The 20,820-nt window shown below is 40.1% G+C and overlaps 1 protein-coding gene across 1 annotated transcript in view; it reads right to left on the bottom strand.

Annotated features, from left to right (window-relative positions):
• The window catches only part of LOC135698958 (serine proteinase stubble), a 667,696-nt gene that overhangs the window by 164,476 nt on the left and 482,400 nt on the right, over nucleotides 1-20,820 (bottom strand). Inside the window, exon 2 of the mRNA XM_065219118.1 lies at nucleotides 8,627-8,665. Within this exon, the coding sequence (XP_065075190.1) occupies nucleotides 8,627-8,660 (34 nt within the window). The 5' untranslated portion in view covers nucleotides 8,661-8,665. The remainder of the gene's footprint in view (nucleotides 1-8,626; nucleotides 8,666-20,820) is intronic.

The following is a 20,820-nucleotide window of genomic DNA, read 5'->3' as shown; positions in this document are numbered from 1 at the left end:
TTAGATTGGTCTAGATGACGATATAGATAGAACGATCGGAAGGGAAACGATCCATCCAGTAGCAGCAGTTGGGTTAGTGGCGCCGCCAGTCCATACAATACGCCGAGCACAAGAAACGTCAGAGACGGTAGCAGCAACAACAACGACGAAAGTGCTTTGAAAACGAACAACCCGGTCGTCGTCGTGATGTCGGCATCCTCCGTTGCTCCGGTTGCGGACCATGGTATTAAAGGGCCACCCACATTAGATCCGTTTGCGTTGCGTTGACGTAAATTTGACAGTTAAACAATAGATTTAGCTGTCACTTTGCCGCAACGCGTCCGATCCGGATCTAATGTGCGTGGGCCTTGAGGGTGAGTTGGAGGCTCCAGCGAAATTATCTGTTGTGGAAACCAGGCCAGTGATAAGGCCTATACCAACATTAGGCAGCATGTCCCGGCCTCAAATCATTTATTTTGCTATCCTGGGCCCACTGTCACTGTATAACATGTTGCCTACGCGCCTGCCACTGGGTTGGCGGAAACCAAAAATTGTGAAATTTTGACACATCCGCACTGCACAGGCGCAGAAATAGTTATAGAAATAGAGATCATAAAATGTATGTACTATGGGTGCCAATGAGTGTGCCATGGTGTGCCCTTCTGTGTTTTTGGCACACTGTGCTGAGTTATCAATCTCTTGAATCAAATAATGAGAGAATGTAAATAAAGGCAAGAAAATTAATGTTTTTCTTTATAGGAAAGTTTGAACATACTGAGAGGTAAGCACATATCATCGGTAAGAGACGGGTGAGACCCGTCTCTTACCGATGATATGTGCTTACCTCTCAGTATGTTCAAACTTTCCTATAAACAATTAAATTGACTGCAAAGTCGCTAAACCGTAAATCAAAAAGTAAAATTAATTGATATTCATCAACTACGGCCCGGTGGTCGGAGGTGAGGCCGGCAGCTCAAAATGTTAGAGTCATACTGTACTGGACATATTTCAGCATGTAAGATGAACAACAAAAATGAGCTGTGTTTGTTCACATCGACTGTTACTGAGTGGTTGCGGTACAAGCACATATCGTCGATAATAGACGATTGTTGTGTATCAGAGAACGCTTGCGCAAAAAGACTAGGGTGGGGAACGGATTCGAAACTCAAATGTCATTAGCCAAATACATCCGTAGACCATAGGTCCACCGTTGTATAATTGGCAATGCACCCGTGTACTGAATGGGAATTGTGGGTTCGAATCCCACCGGTGCCCTTAGATTTTTTCGCAAATTTTCTCACACACCCGTCTCTTACCGATGATATGTGCTTACCTCTCAGTATGTTCAAACTTTCCTATAAACAATTAAATTGACTGCAAAGTCGCTAAACCGTAAATCAAAAAAAAAAAAAAAAAAAAAAAAAATTAATGTTTTTCATGCAAAATAACTTGAAAATTGAAAGAGATTGACTTCGTACCACTTAGATTTCACCACCAAAACGTACCATCAATTACCTTTCAAATGCTGGGAAATTTCATTCACTCGCGAGCAAAAAATAGTCCATTCTATATGCGCAAGTATTGATGGGCCGAAAGTGAGGATAACAATAACAAACCAATATTTTTGGCTGGAGCGAAAGTAAGCATTATAAACGTCAAAAAGGTCAATAGCCATCCTTACCTACAAACCAGAGACGTTGATAGAGACGCACAAAGAAAATTTCTGTCAAAACAGCAGCACGGTTTTTGAGGGATCTTTTGGCAATGGCACTGGCAACCATGTTTCTTCAAACGGCTTCACATGACTTTCATAGAGTGCCGCAATGCTGTTGAGAAAATTTGTACGTTCGACCGGAACTGAATAAAGCGTTTCGTTTCCTTTAGGCTGAGAATCCATAAGCCGTTCAAAAGTCGATCAAATAAGTATGCCATTCGTTCCATGACAGTATAACCACAGACAAACAGACATAACACTCACAATCACATTCATCGCAATTAATGTTTTAGTTGGGAATGTGCTTGCATTTGTCATGGTGGCGCCACTGAAGCATAGAGCAAGCCACCAAATTTCGAACTTATCAGTGATGCCAGTTCTTTTCACGTCTAGGTAGTAGATGTCAGCTCTTGAAAATGATAAGTGGTCAAGGCATCCAACTGGAGACACACACCACATCTGACGAATACAGAAAAAAATTTCATTGATTGTTACAGATTATATTTTTTTGCTGTACACACATTAAAGTGATGAGCGGGGGTATAAAGGGCCCTTGATGCATTACCTCGTTTAAAAACTTGTTTCCAGCAAAAGAAAAAGCACTCTAAACAAACAAAACAAATCCCTAAAAAAAGTCTTAGCTTCTGTGAATTTTTCCTACGGATCCGTATTTCTGCAGAATTCAATCAATTCTAAAGATCTACGGAAAATTTAGTAGAACCGACATCACTGACTTCCATCTGTTTTGTTTTTATTCAACACTGCTGACGCGTTGACAGAACGAGGAAAACACAACTAGTGAAAAAATGTCATGAACGAGGGATGCTCTAGTTGCACATCAATGCTTGGGAATGTGGATGATAGATGGTGCTAGTGCGCATGCAAAATACGCTTGACGATATTTTTTGAAGAATTTTCTTCTAAGAGTTATGTCTGTTTGACTGTGGTATAACTTGGTCATATTTTACTGTTTTGCTTGCAGTGCAATCATTTGTATTGCCATAAAACTAAATGAAATGTTTCCGATTTGAAATAGTTTTTAATTACTAATAAATGTTGTATTTATTTGAATCAACAATAAATAAATATACAGCAGATATAACATATTTCATGAAAATAATTAAACACCTTTTTCATCATTGAGAACAATACTCCTTTCTGGTGAATTGAGCGAACAGTAATGTTTATTTACTTTGCTCGTTTGGTTCTTCTTGCTTCAGTGTCTCTATTCAACGTCTCTGCTACAAACCAGTGCTGATAAAAATCATTTCTTCTATACTCAAGGCCCTACACTCAGAATAATTTTCACGTAATTGTTACGTGAAAACATACGTAGATTTTTTCCATCGTACTTTTCACATAAGAGCTACGTGATTCTCATGTAGTGGCACTCATTTCATAAAGCTTAACCGTCACAGGATTATCACATAGAAGTTACGTGATTTGGTTTGTGACATTCATTGGAGGATTCTAGTATCAATATTTTGACACTGTTTATACAAATATTTCCTAATATGTGGATACAATCTTTACTGTATTCATAATAGTATAATTTAATAATATTTCTTTAATATATTCAAATATTCTAAATAGACCACATTGATTTTTTATTTTTATTTTAATATTTTTTTCCTTAGAGGAAGAAACTGATGGACAGCTTGACATCATTCACGATGAAACAGACAGTTTGTTTTTGTTAAATAGAATAAAATAATCCATATAGTTATTCTTACATGTTGCCACTACCGAATACCGAACAAAAGCACATCATGGTGCCGCCATGATTTGCAGCGCTCTGAGTGTACGTACCACTCTTTTTCTAGATGTGGAAATCACATAAGCTTTACGTGAAATGCACATAGACTCAGTGTTATGGAAAAATCACGTACATTTCATTGATTATTTAGGTGTGTTAAAATAAAACTCTATGTGAAATTCTAGGGACATCACATACATTCTACGTGAGTCACGTAAAACTGAGAGGAGAGGAAAAATTGAGAGCTTACGTGATTTTTCACGTAGCGTCAACGTGTAGATTATTTTGAGTGTAGCGTAATGACAGCGGAAACGCAACGGCAGCGGCAGCGGAAAAGCCTGATATGTGTAAACCTACTTGTCGGATTTAAAACTAATTAGAAACAAATCGACTTCGGTTAGGCATCTTGATGTCAGTCTGACAAACTTTCCGTTTCTGTTCCGCCTCCGCCCACATTTCGTTTAGGCCTTGAACCTATAGCTGAAAATGAAGACAACCTCAACAGATAGACAAACTACCTGCATACATTTAAATTTTGACATATCAACATTCTTTTGATCAAGGCAACCTCTGAGCGTCGAAGTCAGCTTTTTAGTTGTGTTTGTCCATTCGTGGCTGAATCTTATAGACATTCGGAGGGCGAATCGGGCCATTCAAAGACTCACACTGTTTACAACATTGGATATAAAGCAGGCGTTTCACCAGGTGGAAGTAACGAATGATTGCCGAGATATGACAACATTGATTACAAATTGGGATTTGTTCCGATATAATCGGTTACTTTTTGGTGTGAATTGTACACCAGAGTTGTTCCAAAACCTTATGGAAAGCATTCTCGCAGATTGCAAAAATACAGTTGTCTTCATCGACGATATCGTGATTTTCGGGTCCACTGGAGAAGAACACAATTTGGCAGTTAAACAAACCCGGACCTAAAACAGCACAAAAGGTTATCTTCCATTTAATTCCACTTAAATAATGTTGGTATCGATGACATATACGTATTTCGACTACAATGTGCAGTCTTCGTCAGTGTCATTCCCAGTGTGGGAATCAAATTGGCTCACTACTTGACTAGCCTATTGATCCCAAGCAAATCGATTAACGTACCCCATTCTAGTATAAATTCTAGTACTACACTATGATTGTTTTGATTCACTATGAAAGTTTGACAGATAAAATGAGGGGTTGGTGCATTTTCCTATGTTTCGAGGGGTGCATCGATTAGCTTGGGACCGAAGATAGTACCAGAGCTGAGCCAAAAAGTTGAGCTCGTTTCTTCGGGATCTTCTGGTCTTAGAGTTACCTGTATGGTTGTACCATAGAGGTAACTCTAAGACTGGTACTATCTTCGGTCTAAAGCTAATCGATTCACCCCTCGAAACATAGGACAATCAAATTAACCCCTCATTTTATCTGTCAAACTTTCATAGCGAATCAAAACAAACATTGTGTAGTACTAGAATTTCGACTAGAATGGGGTACGTTAATCGATTTGCTTAGGACCAATAGGCTAGTCAAGTAGTGAGCCAATTTAAAATCGATAGTTTCGTATTGATTGTTGACCATAGGCCACTGAAAGCTCTATTCACGGCCACTTCGCGACCAACTGCTGGAATTGTGAGATGAATGCTAGTTCAAAGTAAAGTTTATCGTAAAGGGTCAGCCAACTTGACTGATGCTCTTTCTAGATTAGATCAAGATCGCACATTAATGACAATGAAGTGATGAATGTGAGATGTTTATACCATAGAGGTAACTCTAAGACTAGAAGGTCCCGAAATAACCTGCTCAACTTTTTGGCTCAGCTCTGGTACTCTCTTCGGTCCCAAGCTAATCGATTCACCCCTCGAAACATAGGAAAAACCAATCACCCCTCATTTTATCTGTCAAACTTTCATAGCGAATCAAAACAAACATTGCGTAGTACTAGAATTTCGACTAGAATGGGGTACGTTAATCGTTTGCTTGGGACCAATAGGCTAGTCAAGTAGTGAGCCAATTTAAAATCGTTAGTTTCGTATTGATTGTTGTTTATACGGTGTTTTTCAGCTGAGTCGTTGTCAGTGTTGACAGGTGTGATGAATGAAGAAGATTTTGATCCCAAAACAGAAATCATCATGCGTTTTATCCAGGAGGCTGCCGCTGTTGACATTGAAGAAGTCATACAGTAATGAAAGTGTGTATCATAAATGACTCTTGGAACTGTGATGATCTGAAGCAATACATCCCGTTGCGTCATGAGTATACGTATGTGAATTCACTTATCTTGCGTGGATCCAAACTGGTCATAACCGAAAGCTTACGCCAAAGGATGCTTCATTTAGCTCACGAAGGGCACCCATGACAGTCCCTGATGAAACGGCGCTTACGAGAACGATGCTGGTGAAGGAAGTCGATTAGTTCAACTTCCCGCTCCGCCGGAACCGGTGATCCTACGACCGTTACCCGATCGTCCGTGGGTCAATACATATTGCAATTGATTTCCTCGGGTCAATGCCATCGGCAAAATACATGACGACGAGCTACAGTCGTTACACGTACACGTACACGTACAAATCGTATAAGTTCAGAAAACTTCGTAGAAGTGGACGCAATTTTCCAGCAATTCACAGAACTTTCCACAAATTTAGGGAACATACTAGAGGCTCAGGGATAAGTTAAATGGTTTGGGAAGAAGTTCAGTGAGCTTTATTTGAGCTTATGGAATTGAATTAAAGAATCTTTGTAGAATTACAGGAAACTTTGTATCAGTGCTGATAAAAATCATTTCTTCTCAAGGGGTAAGTCACTCAGCACATTGTGCCGAAATTAGATTCGGTACACCTTCGGCACAATTTCGTAGGCATTGGATTGTTGTCAATATATGGGAGCACTGCTGGACAACTGCCATTGAAGTTGTTCACAACATTGCGTTCTGTTTGACTGTATATTCAGGAACATCCTCTAATATACCGGAGGAATTCAGATCAGCAGTTCACTTATAGATCTAAATACGAAATGTAGGTTCTAGAGTGGGCTCAAGAGAAGGAGGCAGTTAATCAGACCCCATTGGTACCCTTAATTCAAATAATGCTGCAACTCACACAAAACAAACTACAGAAGTCTATACATCATACTTTAAAGTCAGTCTCCAACAATGTTCACCACCGGTTCCAACTCTTTCTGGCCGCTGATAGACCGTTGCTGTCAAATCACGAAAGGCTAGGTTTCTGGTCTGCCTTTGAGGGCATTATAAAGCACTAAAACACAGGACTTTTGTTATCCTATGAACACAAAACACCAAAATTTCGACAACCCGCCACTTCCCGCGTCATCCTCAATTCGATTTATTCTTGCGATTTCAAACCAAAACATTCAACGTGTCAGAAATACCGGGCTGCCGGGATGGATATTTTACAAACAATCGCAGCTTGCTCTATGACCAGCACAACGAGCAGCAAAATCAACACACCTGCGGCACACTTGTGGCACACTGACAAAAAAATATGACCCAAGATTGGTGTGCCCCTTACCCCTTGTTACTTCTACACTCAACTTAGCTGAAAATAAAGATAACCTTAACAGATTGACCAACTACCTGCATTAATTTGAATTTTGACACAACAGCATTCTCTTGATCAAGGCAACCTCTGAGTATCGAAGTTAACATTTGTTTTTCTTCATTCGTGGCTGCGCTGGATGTTCATTATCGCCTCTATTGTTGGCAATATTAGTAATTATCCTCATCTTTATCGGGATGATTTTGAGGATCAAATGTAAAATAATTATTTTCATTTTACACAAACATAGCGCTGAAGAACGTGTCGTGTTATTTATGATCATATCGAGGTATTTGGCTTTGGAGTCGACAATATTCATAATAATCATTTTGTGTGAAATGATGTTGCTTTTGAGGTTCAATTCTGATTTAGAAAATTTTCGGTTTGATAATCAAGCACTGGTGAATATCAACAAACGCGTATTCGTTGATGTTGTTCATTTCGATCGCTATTTCAAAACAAACGCAATTCATCTACACTGGGTTGAAGCGCTACTCCTTGCGTGTGATAGTAAATGATAAAAATAGACACTGCTTTATATAAGTTCCATGAATTTTCAATGTGATTTATTAAGTACTCCGTACTAAAGTAAATACTAAAACTAAGTGATTGATTGAGCTGAATATCGCGTCTATTATGACTCAATTTTATGTCAAAATTGACGCTCGTATATGTCAGTCTCAGAGCACCTAAATTTACATCAATTTTTCTAAGTGTGTACCTTCAAAACGAATGAAGAAATTCAACCTTTTTATGAGATGTTTGCATGTGGCAAAATAGTGAATTAAAGACTATGGCCAATGAGCAGCAGTGTTTATCTTAGATATTCTGGAAAAATCAAGGGAAAAATATAGCAATTCCTCCATGCGATGCAAAAATAGATTGCTCCGATAATAATTCCTCAAGCTCTCTGAGGTGGGCCAGTGTATAATAACGAAATCAAATTTTAAAATTGAGGATCTCTACAGGTTCGGCATACAAGTAATTTGGTTCCGAATTTAAATTTTAAGTGCGAAATTACTCTTGATATCTGATATCTGTTACTGCTGTTCATAAATGCTAAATAATTGATTTGTTTGAATTGAGGTGCCGCTCCCAATAACACCCCGTTATCCAGGAGTTACAAATTAGGATTCAAACGCACATTTCTGATGATATCATTATTTTAATTTTTCAATTTTAAAATGAATTCATTCAAATTGAAGCTCGGAAAAAAATCAAATTGACAAACCACATAATGTGTGGGATCGTCTGACAAACCATAATCAAATGCGGATAATTCACTCATAATTTACAAGTTACAGCTCGGTTGAAACTTTCTGTTTTGCAAAATCCTCATGCGAAAGTTGGTTCTCCCGCCCGACGAAAATAAAGTAAACACAAAGCAAAGATCACAATCACTCTGTGGCCGTCGTCGTCGCCAAATCGAACCTCTCGACTCTGCGACTCGAGCAGCTGATGCGAGAGTAGGTGGATTAAATATATACAATCGCAAACAATATCGTAACGGAATTCGGGCCCAGGACTTGCACAAACTTCAACTTCAACCTGCGAAAGCTGCTGTGATATTGGCTGCATTCGAACGCGTGCGTGGCGAAATGTGTAATTGTTGCACATGGTTATTTTTATACTTACCAGTTATTGAAACGTTAATCCAGTTTGGTCTCATTTTTTCTCTCGGTTTGTCTCCTTCTGCCTTCTGCGCGGGTCTTCAATCTGTTTTCTTTGGCACGTCGGTCGGCGACGGATGTTCCTTACGTAATTTCGATACACAAATCTCCAACCAACGAACGGTCGGTCACTGCTAGTGGTGCTTCGAACAAATCAAATCTTAGACAAAACCAGTTGAGAAAAAAAAGACAGTTGCAATCTTTCAAACTTCTTCAACTGCTTCCCTTCGATGCTGAACGGGAAAGCGCTTTTTGTTGTTTGCTCAATTCCCTCAAAAACTAGTTACATGCACAACTCTCTTCACTTCCTTGATCTCTGCTGTATCTTTTTTGGCTGCCAAAAAGGCCAATCGAAAGACGTTTATTTCCTTTCGTCACTTGCTTTTCAAAAACCATATATTACACAACCGGGCACTTGAATAATTTCCTCCACGCGCGCCGAGCAGTTGACAAATTACTTCACTGCTTAAAACCGATGACGACCACGCTGCAAATGCGCACTCACTCACTTTTACTCCGGTGCAAATTACGAATATTGAGGAGCTGATTCTGTTGAATTTCACCTCAAAAAACTTGCGCGCCACTTCAAGCGACGAACCCGACCGTCGTGGTTAAGCGCCAATGCGAAACTGCACGACCGACCGACCCAAAACGGACCTCAAAGTCAAACCCTCCACAATCCAAACGATGACGAGCTGGTTGGTAGGAGAGATGGATTCGGAGAAAATACATCGATCTTAAACCCAAACCGTCTGTCTCTGTCCGCGCAAGGACTGCACAGGCCGACAACTATTGTAGGAATAGGTACTCACTACCTTTCCTACTCCAGTACCGCCGCACAGTGGGGTATTTTTACCATTCTAGCTGGCCAAAAATATGAAACTACCCCAAGCTGCCAAAAACCGATTTTTTATTAAATATTTACAATGATTTGAGGTCAAACAGAGGCTGGGTCATGTTTTAAGAGGGAAAGTCTCCTTCTGAAGAATTTTCTGATTAAGTTACACTTCCGAGCATAAGTTTATGGACACCCCCCAAAAAAACATGACAAATTTGTTATGTTCATATCTCTGTCATGTTACGTCCAATTTTCGTTCTCTTTAGATCATTTGAAAGGTATTAAATGGAACTTTCCTCGTAAGCAAATTGATCAATATAATTTTCAAATTTTGTGTGCTAAAAGTTCACCCAAAGTTACAATCCTTTTCAAAATTTACTCTGAAGAACCGTGACTGTTTTTCTCTGAATTGGATTGGCCAAATTTTGAAATAAAAGTAGTAGTAGAACCAATCTTGGGTCATCTTTTTTATCAGTGTTCCGCAGGTGTGCCGATTGTGCCGGTCATAGAGTAAGCTGTGATTGTTCGTAAAATACCCATTCCGGCAACCCGGTATTACCATAGAGGTAACTCTAAGACAAGTAGGTCCCAAAGAAACGTGCTCAACTTTTTGGCTCACCTCTGGTACTATCTTCGGTCCCAAGCTTGTCGAATCACCCCTCGAAACATAGGAAAAACCAATAACCCCTCATTTTATCTGTCAAACTTTCATAGCGAATCAAAACAAACATTGCGTAGTACTAGAATTTCGACTAGAATAGGGTACGTTAATCGTTTGCTTGGGACCAATAGGCTACTAAAGTGGTGAGCCAATTTAAAATCGTTATGTTTCGAGGGGTGAATCGATTAGCTTGGGACCGAAGAGAATACCAGAGCTGAGCCAAAAAGTTGAGCACGTTTCTTCGGGACCTACTAGTCTTAGAGTTACCTCTATGGTAATACACCAGCTGAGGTTCACTAGTCGAGGGTTGATTACCCGGTCATCGCCTATAAAAAATGCTTTAGCTACGATAAATCCTGTGTGTTCATAAGAATCAAATCCCTGTTTACGATATCTTGACGACTAATGCGGATTGATGTCACATAGCACCGATCAATCTGTTATCAGATATGAGCCGTCCTGCATGTGATCTCATACAATTTTATCGCTTACTAAATTTTAAAAATGCATGATTTCAACTCAAATAAATAAAATCTCGAGTAGGTAGTTGACGTCTGTTTTGACTTTTCATTGAAGGTTTGTATATGCTGAACAAACCGAGACTAGTTTGATCAGTTTTGAGTAATTATAAGTTGCTCAAATCTACTCGCTGCGAAACTATTTACTATTTACAGCTGACTTGCCCCTTGGAGAAAACCTTACCTTAATTCGAAGTGTTTATGCAATTAACCACTGTACGACTGAAAAAAAACCATTTTGTCTGGATGGTTGAGTAATGCTGAGCTATTAGGGTGTTCAACACCCTGTTTGGAACGAGGATGACGCGCTTGGCATTACTGGCTCACAGCGACTCACTACTGAATCAGATCGGTGCGTCTTCTTCCTCCTTCTGTTGGACAAATGTTCAACGCCACGCGCCGAAAGCACTATGCTGCTGTTGACGACCGACCGGACACCACTACACACGGTGATTGAATAAGCACCGTTCGGCGAGACCGGAAGAAATTTGATTTTGAAATCTGTGTTAGGGAAAGCGCGTTTTGCGGGCAATCGGTGACAATTTTGATCACCATTGCAACAGTTGGACTTTTGTGTAATTTTCAATAGTGACCTATTGAAAATTGATAAACTGATTATTAACAGATTTGTAGAAAAATTTTCAACTGATTGGCTTGTTTAGAATTTAAATCCATCCGCTATTGACAGAGTGATAAGTGGTCAAAACCAGTCAACTTTTCGTAACACGGTGGATTTTTTTTTTTTTTTTAATTGCACGCTCCGAGGCCGATGAAGTACTCCTCGTATTTCCTGACCGAAATCCGAGCCAAATTGAGTACTTTATCTAACTGCTCCTATACCATCACTTTAGTCTGGGTCCGATCTCATTGCTCATTGCGGGTAACGAGAAAGCGGACTCGTTGGCTAAAGTGGGCGCTATGTAAGGCGCTATTTTTTATCGAAAAATCGCCTTTGTGGATTTTTCTCAATTACCCGTCAGCAAGTCCTCACCAACTGGCAACAAAAATGGAATGAGAGTGATCTGGGAAGATGGTTACATTCTATTCTCCCACAGTTGTCGAACAAGCCGTGGTTCAAAGGGTTGGACATGAGCCGTGACTTTATACGTGTCATGTCGAGGCTCATGTCCAATCACTGCTCGTTGGATTTGCATGTCTTTCGAATAGGGCTCGCGGGCAGCAATTTGTGTGCTTGTGGTAGTGGTTATCACGAGATCCATCACGTGCTTTGGTCATGCACCCTCCATTGTATTGCTAGATCCGAGTTATCCGCATCCCTCAGGGCTCGAGACATCTTGGCGAGCCGAGATCTTGACTATTGCAATTCAATTTATGTGTGTTTTAAAACGAATAGATCTGAGGATTTAGTAGAAAGTGTCATCTTGTGTTCCCCAAGTTGTTAGCTGCCCATCGTTGTACCCCCATGTTTGTCTTTTTCATCAGTTTGTCGCTTAGTTCGAGATCAAGAGCACATTGCTCTCCAAACCTTGTGTTCCCAATCCCTACCCTGCCATCCATTTGTTTTTTACCTCTAACCTCGAGATAGCCGCGAAAAATCGGCCCCGCTTTACTAACGGTAGTTTTAAGTATTATTGGAGGCGAACCAGCCCAAGGCTGAAAGCCTCCTTAATAAAGCTAAATAATAATAATAATAATAGTTTTAAGTAATTTTGTAATCTAAACAATGAATATCGGCTCCGCAAAGCTACGGCAAATGAGCTTGGAAAAATAAACGCATTAATAAAAAAATAACCACAATATATTGCCGAAAGACATCGCAATTATTTTCAAAATTAATGTTTTATCGCTTTAAACAAGAGGCAAGCCAGCTGTACTCAGAAGTAATTTTGTTTTGCAGTGAGTAAATATGAGTAACTCATAATTACTCAAAATTGATCAAAGCAGTCTCATATTCATCAACAAATTATAATTGAAAAAAAAATTGAATAAACGAAAAAACATCAACTGTCAGAGAGATCTTCTTCGTATTATTGTATAATATTGATACAAATGCTAACCAATCTAATTTAATACATTTACAGGAGTGTACCCCATTAGGCATAAATACGTTAGGCATAATGGACGTTAGACATAAAGTCATTAGGCATAATGGACGCTAGGCATAAAATACCTTGCTGCTGTGCAACTCTAGAAACCTGTTTCGAACATGGTAAACAATGATTAAATTAGGCTAAGCGTTGAATAAAAAATTATGCAAGATAAACAAACATAGTTTATTTAATAAGCACAGTTTGGAATCCATTATTTATCATATCATAAGTGACGTAGCTACATATTTACCTAGATCCAAGATTAGTAGCGATAGCGGTTAAGTAATCTAGCAATGAAACCTCAGCATAGTTTTGAGCTATATCTTGAAATTAATCGCATCTAGAATCAAAAAGTCACACATTTGTTGTAATATATTCTTACACACATATTGCAATTCAAGACCAACAATTGAAATGGCCTTAAGTCAATTTTGTAAACAAACCTTGTGAGGCCATTTTCTCGCGAACCGAAGTCCGCCAAGGCAAACCAACATAATGAACAGGTAGGCGAAATTCTCCTCTACCCGATTGTGGTTTAGGTTTGCAAATGAAGGTTTCGGTTCGCGAGAAAATGGCCTTACAAGGTTTGTTTACAAAATGGAGTTAAGGCTATTTCAATTGTTGGTCTTGAATTGTCAAAGAAGAAAAGGTTTTCCTCAAAGAACAGCTCAGGAAATAAAGAATGGTGAATTCTGTGATTTTAAATTTAATAACAAAAAAACAGTTAACGTTGAATAAAATATGATGCCAAAGAACAGCTCATGAAATGAAGAATGGTGAATTCTGTGGTTTTTCATTCAATAACAAAAAACATACCTGCTGCTTCCAGGATTTCCTGCCGTATTTTTCGATACAACGATTCTGTTTTTGTTGTCATCAGAATGAAAACTAGCGGAACCGCCTGCTGATGTGAGGGAGCGATTCTTCCATGAACAGTGACGAGTTGCCGAAAGAAACAAGGAACTGTGGCAAACGTACCATCTGTAACCCAATACTTTGCCTTTCCAAGACGTCGCACGTTTTCATGAGTTAAAAAGTTAAGGCTCTTTCATTATTGTCACCGAAGTCAGCAATCAATAGACGGTCCCCGTTATCATCCTTCTGGAATTCATCGGGTAGATTATGCCTAACGTCCTTTATGCCTATCGTACATTATGCCTAACGTCCGTATGTCTAACGTCCGTATGCCTAACGACCGTATGCCTAACGTCGTGTACCCCATTTACAGCACACATTACCCTAATAATCCTAGTATACAGATCGAAGCGAAACGAAAATTGAAGCACACGAAGATTCATGAAATTTCACTAGCGTAAAAGGTTGTGAAAAAATGTTTGTGGAACATTTTCCAGTTTCCTTTTTTCGCATTTTACAGTTCATGTGAAACGAAATCGATCAGTTTACAACTCCGGTGAAGTGAAAATCTGACAGATACCTACGCTCTTTCTCGAAACGTCAACTTTTCGCATAGTTGCTGCTCTTTTCGCTAGCGCTGCATGCGCGAAAAAAAAATAAACGTAAACGAAAAAGATACAAAATCTCAAATTAGATTTCGCTGGATCGCATCTGTTTACAATTTGTAATTATCGTCTAGCCCGTGGTTTAACCACTCAGGGTCGGCTGGCTTGCTCGAGGAGGACTCAGAAACAAAGCGGACGAAGACACAATAAAGCAGAACAAAGACATGCCATCCTTAGGCTCGGAAAATAGAAATAAAGTTACAAATAGAAATTTGACTTAAACATCGCGAAATTTGACTTCCACGTCGCGTGTGATCCAACGAAGAAGCGGTTGGGGCTCGTTGACCACCGGCACCGTAGGGTGTTGAGCAGGGGCTTACTTGTGGTCCGTCCTGGAATGATGTCCAACAGTAACCCTCCGGGTGACGTTCCAGGAGGGAATTCCGTGGATATTCCCCACACCAATCACCGAAGAGAGGTTCGAACACGCCGGACTTGCAGCGAATGATCTGGACCCGCCGAGGTTGACGCCTGATCGGTACAGTCACACGATCGTAGTCTTCCACGCTGTATCCTCCAGGCTAGGGGCCGTAATAGTACCCCTGCATCGCACTTCACTGACTTCGTGATGACTTCACCAAGGTTGACTCGTGACCTTCAACCAACCACTGTCACTTGAACACCCAATAGCAGATATAGTTTTTTTTTTTGCGCACTTCTGCTCGTTTCGACGGACCAAGCTCAACTGTCTCGATCTCTACAATTCATCTCCTCTCAACCTCCTAGATTCATTATGTGTTGTGTAGCCGGTTCTTCAGGTTATGACCACGGGAGTCGAGCAATGTACATATATGTTTTCAAGTCTGCCTTTTATAAATGCACATAGAAAACAAACCCCATTGAGGAAACTCAACACATGGAATAGTCACTTAAACTACTGTACATTTGAAAGAAATATATCGAGCCGAGCAAGAACAATAAACAAATTAAGTGTTTTTAAATATTTAATTACTCCTAATGGAAATTTACTGTGATAAGCAAACCTATGTCCCTTTTCTTGTAAGTATAACTTGTCCTTGAACATGCATATTGTGCCTATAGTCGCTATATTCATAGTCTGGCGGATAGAATCTCGGGAACCAATTGAGCTGTCAAACAGCGGAACCAATCGAGCAAATCATGACCAACAACAGAAAAGAGCACATCAGCTATTACGAACAAAACTTCGGAAACCCTTTTCTCGTGACTCAAGGCTCGCTTACGCAAACTGACACCATCTTTGGGTTCCCCTATCCGATGATGCCGGTAATTTGCGTTCGATTGGCGAGGATAAAATAATCAACGTTTTGTTTATAAATTTGATAGTACCTTTTCAATTGTTGGTCTAAAATATATTGAAATGGTTCCGCTTTTTGATAGATCAAGATTCTATCCGCCAGACTATGAATATAGCGACTATAATTGTGCCGAGTATTGAACCGGTAACAAATTCAAAGCGATGTGAAAAATTTGCCAATTTCCTTTTTCACGCAAGGTGATAAATTTAGTATTTTGTATGAGGTTTTCACTTCGCTTCGATCTCTATACAGGCCTATATGTGAAATCTTAAAAATATGGTATGAGCAGGATGTGTCCAAGCCAAATCAATCCATCCACAAACATAATTTTTCAGTCATTAAGCATCCGTCTCAAGTTTTGTAAACTCGGGTGATGGTCGCTACGAGATATTGCCAATTCAGAGAAAAATTAGCATTTGGCGTCAGATATGACAACCGAGATTGACAATCGTCACTGACAGCCAATGCCAATGAAACTTTGAAGCACTGAACTAAACTATTCGCAGAAGGCTATGTCCTCATAACAACGCGAAAAGCATCCCAAAACTACAATAAAGCAAATGAAAGTTCGGATTGAAAATCGAACAAAAAGGAAGATTGTGTGGCGTTACAGCTGTGCCGTCCCCGATGTGCATAGTGTAGATAGAAGAAAATAAAGAGTTGAAATATTTTAAGTACAAAGTGATGCAGTTGATTATCGAGCTGACAATCCAACCGCCGTTCAACCCACCAATCGTGCCTAAAAATATGCCGGAAAGATACCATTAACGAATTTTTTGTCATTGCCTCGGGAACCTGGAGTTATCGATCGCTCCATTTGGAAGGTTTCACGGGTAGACAGAAGCAAGTGTTAACATGAGACATGACGTCTGGAGTGCCTAGAAAACACAGGAAATATTGAACGATGAACCGCACGTTCTCGCTTACTTGAAACGGCACTTTTGTGCAACGATGTGAGCTTTGAATAAGAAATTAAAAGTTAAAAAATCAAGTTTGGTTCATTTTGAAAATCGACTTTTGGCCGGCTAGATTAGAAGAAATGCCCCACTGTGCAACGCAAAGTGTGTCTGAGCCGTGACGCGATCGGTCCGAACCTATCTGCGGTTGAATTGGAGATGGGGTGTTGCCACGGGTGGAGGAAAAGCTGCGATGAAGTAATAATGAAATGCAACTCCCCCACCTCGTCGTGTGCGCGGCATTTCACGCCGAGAAGCACTCCACAGTCGACGGCATCAGCATGATCCGACACTGCAGTGGATGTGTTTCAGTGCGCCCGATGTTTTTTTTTTCGTATTGCGGAAGATGCCCATGTGGTGTTAAGGGGATTGGTGGTTGCACGCTTTCCGTTGAAACTGAAAGTGAAGTCCGTGTAGGGCTCGGTGTAGGGTGTAGCAGGGAGTGTTGCATGCCTACTGGGGAAAATGTAGCGCGGCGTTTCAATGATTGATGATAAAATGAAAAAATAAAAATTTTAAGGTTACGGGATGTAATGTCAGCCTCACTACTTGACTAGCCTATTGGTCCCAAGCAAACGATTAACGTACCCCATTCTAGTCAAAATTCTAGTACTACACAATGTTTGTTTTGATTCGATATGGATGTTTGACAGATAAAATGAGGAGCTAGTGGATTTTCGAGGAGTGAATCGATTAGCTTGGGACCGAAGATAGTACCAGAGCTGAGCCAAAAAGTTTAGCATGTTTCTTTGGGACCTACTAGTCTTAGAGTTACCTCTATGGTACCAGAGCTGAGCCAAAAAGTTATGCACATTTCTTCGGGACCTTCCTTGGTTACCTCTATGATATCACAAACGAAGTGACAGACGGAGCGGCTCGAAAACTTTGGTGACTAACCTGCTATTGCAATTTTTCAGTGTACCACATGGCAACACCACTACTACTGGATTGTACCACATGGCAACACTACTATTGGATTGAACTAGCATTTTCACCAAATGTACTAGAATATTTTGATTCTATCTCTTTCACTCTACTCAACACTGAAATGCATAAAAAATTGACAAAATGATACACTCTTTGCACACTGTCAAAGAATCATTGTACACAAAATCAACTTTCCCCGAGTGCTGCACTAATACTTGTGCATTCCACAAACGTCAGAGAAGTCTATAAGTGTATTCGCGATATTAGACTCATCGTGGGTTCAGCCCAATAACCCAAATTTCCATTTAACACCAGCAAAAAAATACTTACTCTTCAGTATATTCTACCCAAAATTTAATTCACGTAAATTTGAGAATATGCAACTTACTCAAAAGTAACGTATTGGGCTGAACTATATCGTTGGGTCGAATCTCTCGATCCTTTTTTGACAATAATAACGACTGCAAGTGAGAGGCTCAACTCAAAACAAAGTAGAAAGAACTCAAATTTTATCTTTGTCGACTATATTCAAAAAATATGTGTGGCGAAATAGTGTTAGGCTTTGAACGCTTTTAACTTTGTCATTTATAGATGAAATTTAAATCCAAATACGCCAATCGATAGAATATTATTTCACGAATCTGTTGAAATAAATTTCCAAATATAATATGCGCAAATGATAATTTTTACACTATTTTCATGAACTAAACGTTTTCCCCAAACCCAGTCATCATAAACGAATACCACTTGGTTGCACATCATTCTGCTGTGAAAAGATATAAAACAGCGCTGCTTTCCTACCTCTGCTCATTACCACTTCGGACGGTGTGGCACTAGGTCCTGCAGCAAGGATGTATGTAAACACCTCCCCTCCCCCCTTAACAACAACCTCTCCACCCCCCTTAACAACAAGCCGAAAAAGACATGGCCTTTGACGATCACTTTTTTCCGGGAAATAAATTTTAAGCAAACCACAATTTAATTATAATATATTATAATAATATAAGTAAAAATAATTAAAATAAGAGGTTTTATCCAAGACACGACCGTAGATTTGACGTAGGATTACCGGCTCGGTATCAATATTCGGTGACTGTGTTAGGGAAACCACATTTTCCCATCTAGGAAACGCCTCGTTTTCTGATAACAAAATTTTCAAAACGGATTTTCGCGCACAAAACACACGGAATTTGTGGTGCCATGCCCCGACCGATTTTGGTTTTTAAAATTGCACCCACAATGTTGCTTTAAAAATACATGGTATGTTAGGTTTAAACTTATGGGATTTGACATCCGATTGATGACCTTGACAAATATCCAGAAAATACTCTTTAACAAATTTATGGTGGTCCTGAAAAGGATCAGTAGCGGTGCCGTTTCTTCCTCCTTCTTCGGTGAATAGACGCTCATGTGGGCTGTAGCTCGCTGCTTGCGGACAGCCTTTCGTTGTGTACTGGAAAACAATGTTCGACGTCACGCGTCGAAAGCACTGCTGCTGTTGATGACGACCGACCGGACACCACCACACAAGGTGATTGAATAAGCACCGTTCTGCGAGACCGGATGGAATTCTATTTGGAAATCTGTGTTAGGGAAAGCGCTTTTTGCAAGCAATCGGTGATAATTTTGATCACCATTGCAACAGTTCGAAATTTGTGTACACTGATAAAACTGCAAAGATTTTATTCGTGTGATTTCACACATAAATTCGATTAAACGTCCCACACATTAATTTTATAAACCACACATAAATTTCATGTGCTTAACATAAAGGGTGATACGGTCAAAATTTGGTCAATATCAACTTGACGTATTTCTTTCAATTTTGCATTTAAAAAACCTGAACACCCCTCATTTTGAAGGTGTGTGTGTGTAGAATGTTGCTCCTATTTTGATTTTGGAATTCACTCTTCAGTTGTCAAAATGCCGTCCAAGCAAGAAGAGCAGCGTATCAAAATTTTGCTGGCGCATCGCGAAAATCCGAGCTACTCGCACGCAAAGTTGGCAAAATCGCTAAAAGTTGCCAAATCAACCGTTACAAATGTAATTAAAGTGTTTGGGGAACGTTTGTCGACAGCCAGGAAGTCTGGATTGGGGGGAAATCGAAAACCGGAAGCTGCTGAGACGACAAAGAGAGTTGCCGGTAGTTTCAAGCGAAACCCTAACCTCTCTCTCCGAGATGCCGCAAATAAGCTGGGTGTATCGTCTACAACCGTGCATCGAGCCAAAAAACGAGCCGGACTATCGACTTACAAGAAGGTAGTGACTCCAAATCGCGATGATAAACAAAATACGACGGCCAAAGCGCGATCCCGGAGGCTGTACACGACGATGCTGACGAAGTTTGACTGCGTGGTAATGGACGACGAAACCTACGTCAAAGCCGACTACAAGCAGCTTCCGGGACAGGAGTTTTATACGGCAAAAGGAAGGGGAAAGGTAGCAGATGTTTTCAAGCACATGAAACTGTCAAAGTTCGCAAAGAAATATCTGGTTTGGCAAGCCATCTGTACCTGTGGCTTGAAAAGCAGCATTTTCATAGCTTCCGGGACTGTCAACCAAGAAATTTACGTGAAATAGTGTTTGAATAAACGTCTGCTGCCTTTCCTGAAGAAACACGGTTGTTCCGTACTGTTTTGGCCGGATTTGGCATCTTGCCATTACGGTAAAAAGGCCATGGAGTGGTACGCCGCCAACAACGTGCAGGTGGTTCCCAAGGACAAGAACCCTCCCAACACGCCAGAGCTCCGCCCAACTGAGAAATACTGGGCTATTGTCAAGCGGAACCTAAAGAAGACCAAAAAAACTGCTAAGGGCGAGCAGCAGTTCAAGGCAAACTGGCTTTCTGCGGCGAAGAAGGTGGACAAGGTGGCTGTACAAAATCTGATGGCAGGGGTCAAGCGTAAGGCCCGGCAATTCGGATTTGGAAAAGCGGAAGCCTAACTGAATATTTTTCCTGAATTTTATACTAATTGAACTTGAAAAAGAAATTTAATTTGATTTTTTAAATAAACGATTTCACCGATTTACACGCGTTTTCCCTTGACCAAATTTTGACCGTATCACCCTTTAGGAGGTTTTTGTCAATATTTTCGTGATTAAAACAACATGTATCCCAGTTGTCCTTGTATCTTGAAAACCACTTCTAACATTTTAAGATTTTACAATATGGACATTTGAATTCTCGATGAACATTTCAAATGGTCCTATCTGCTTTGATCGATTCTCTTCATCGACTTTCTCGTTCGTCAACAACTCAGCTGCAAAATCTTTCCCTTTTGTATTTGACGTTTTGGACGCTAGATAAGAACCTCCTTTATCAAACTATGTGGTAGAATTAGCGCGAAATCTGTTTGCATATCAGTGGTTATGAAAAGAGAAAGTCGATGAAGGGAATCGATCAAAGCAGAT

This window comes from Ochlerotatus camptorhynchus, unplaced genomic scaffold (assembly GCF_037179485.1).
Source record: "Ochlerotatus camptorhynchus isolate MF236.1 unplaced genomic scaffold, CSIRO-AGI_Acam_v1.1 ptg000099l, whole genome shotgun sequence".
Lineage (NCBI taxonomy): Eukaryota > Metazoa > Arthropoda > Insecta > Diptera > Culicidae > Ochlerotatus > Ochlerotatus camptorhynchus.
This window is presented reverse-complemented; position numbering and strand designations above follow the sequence as displayed.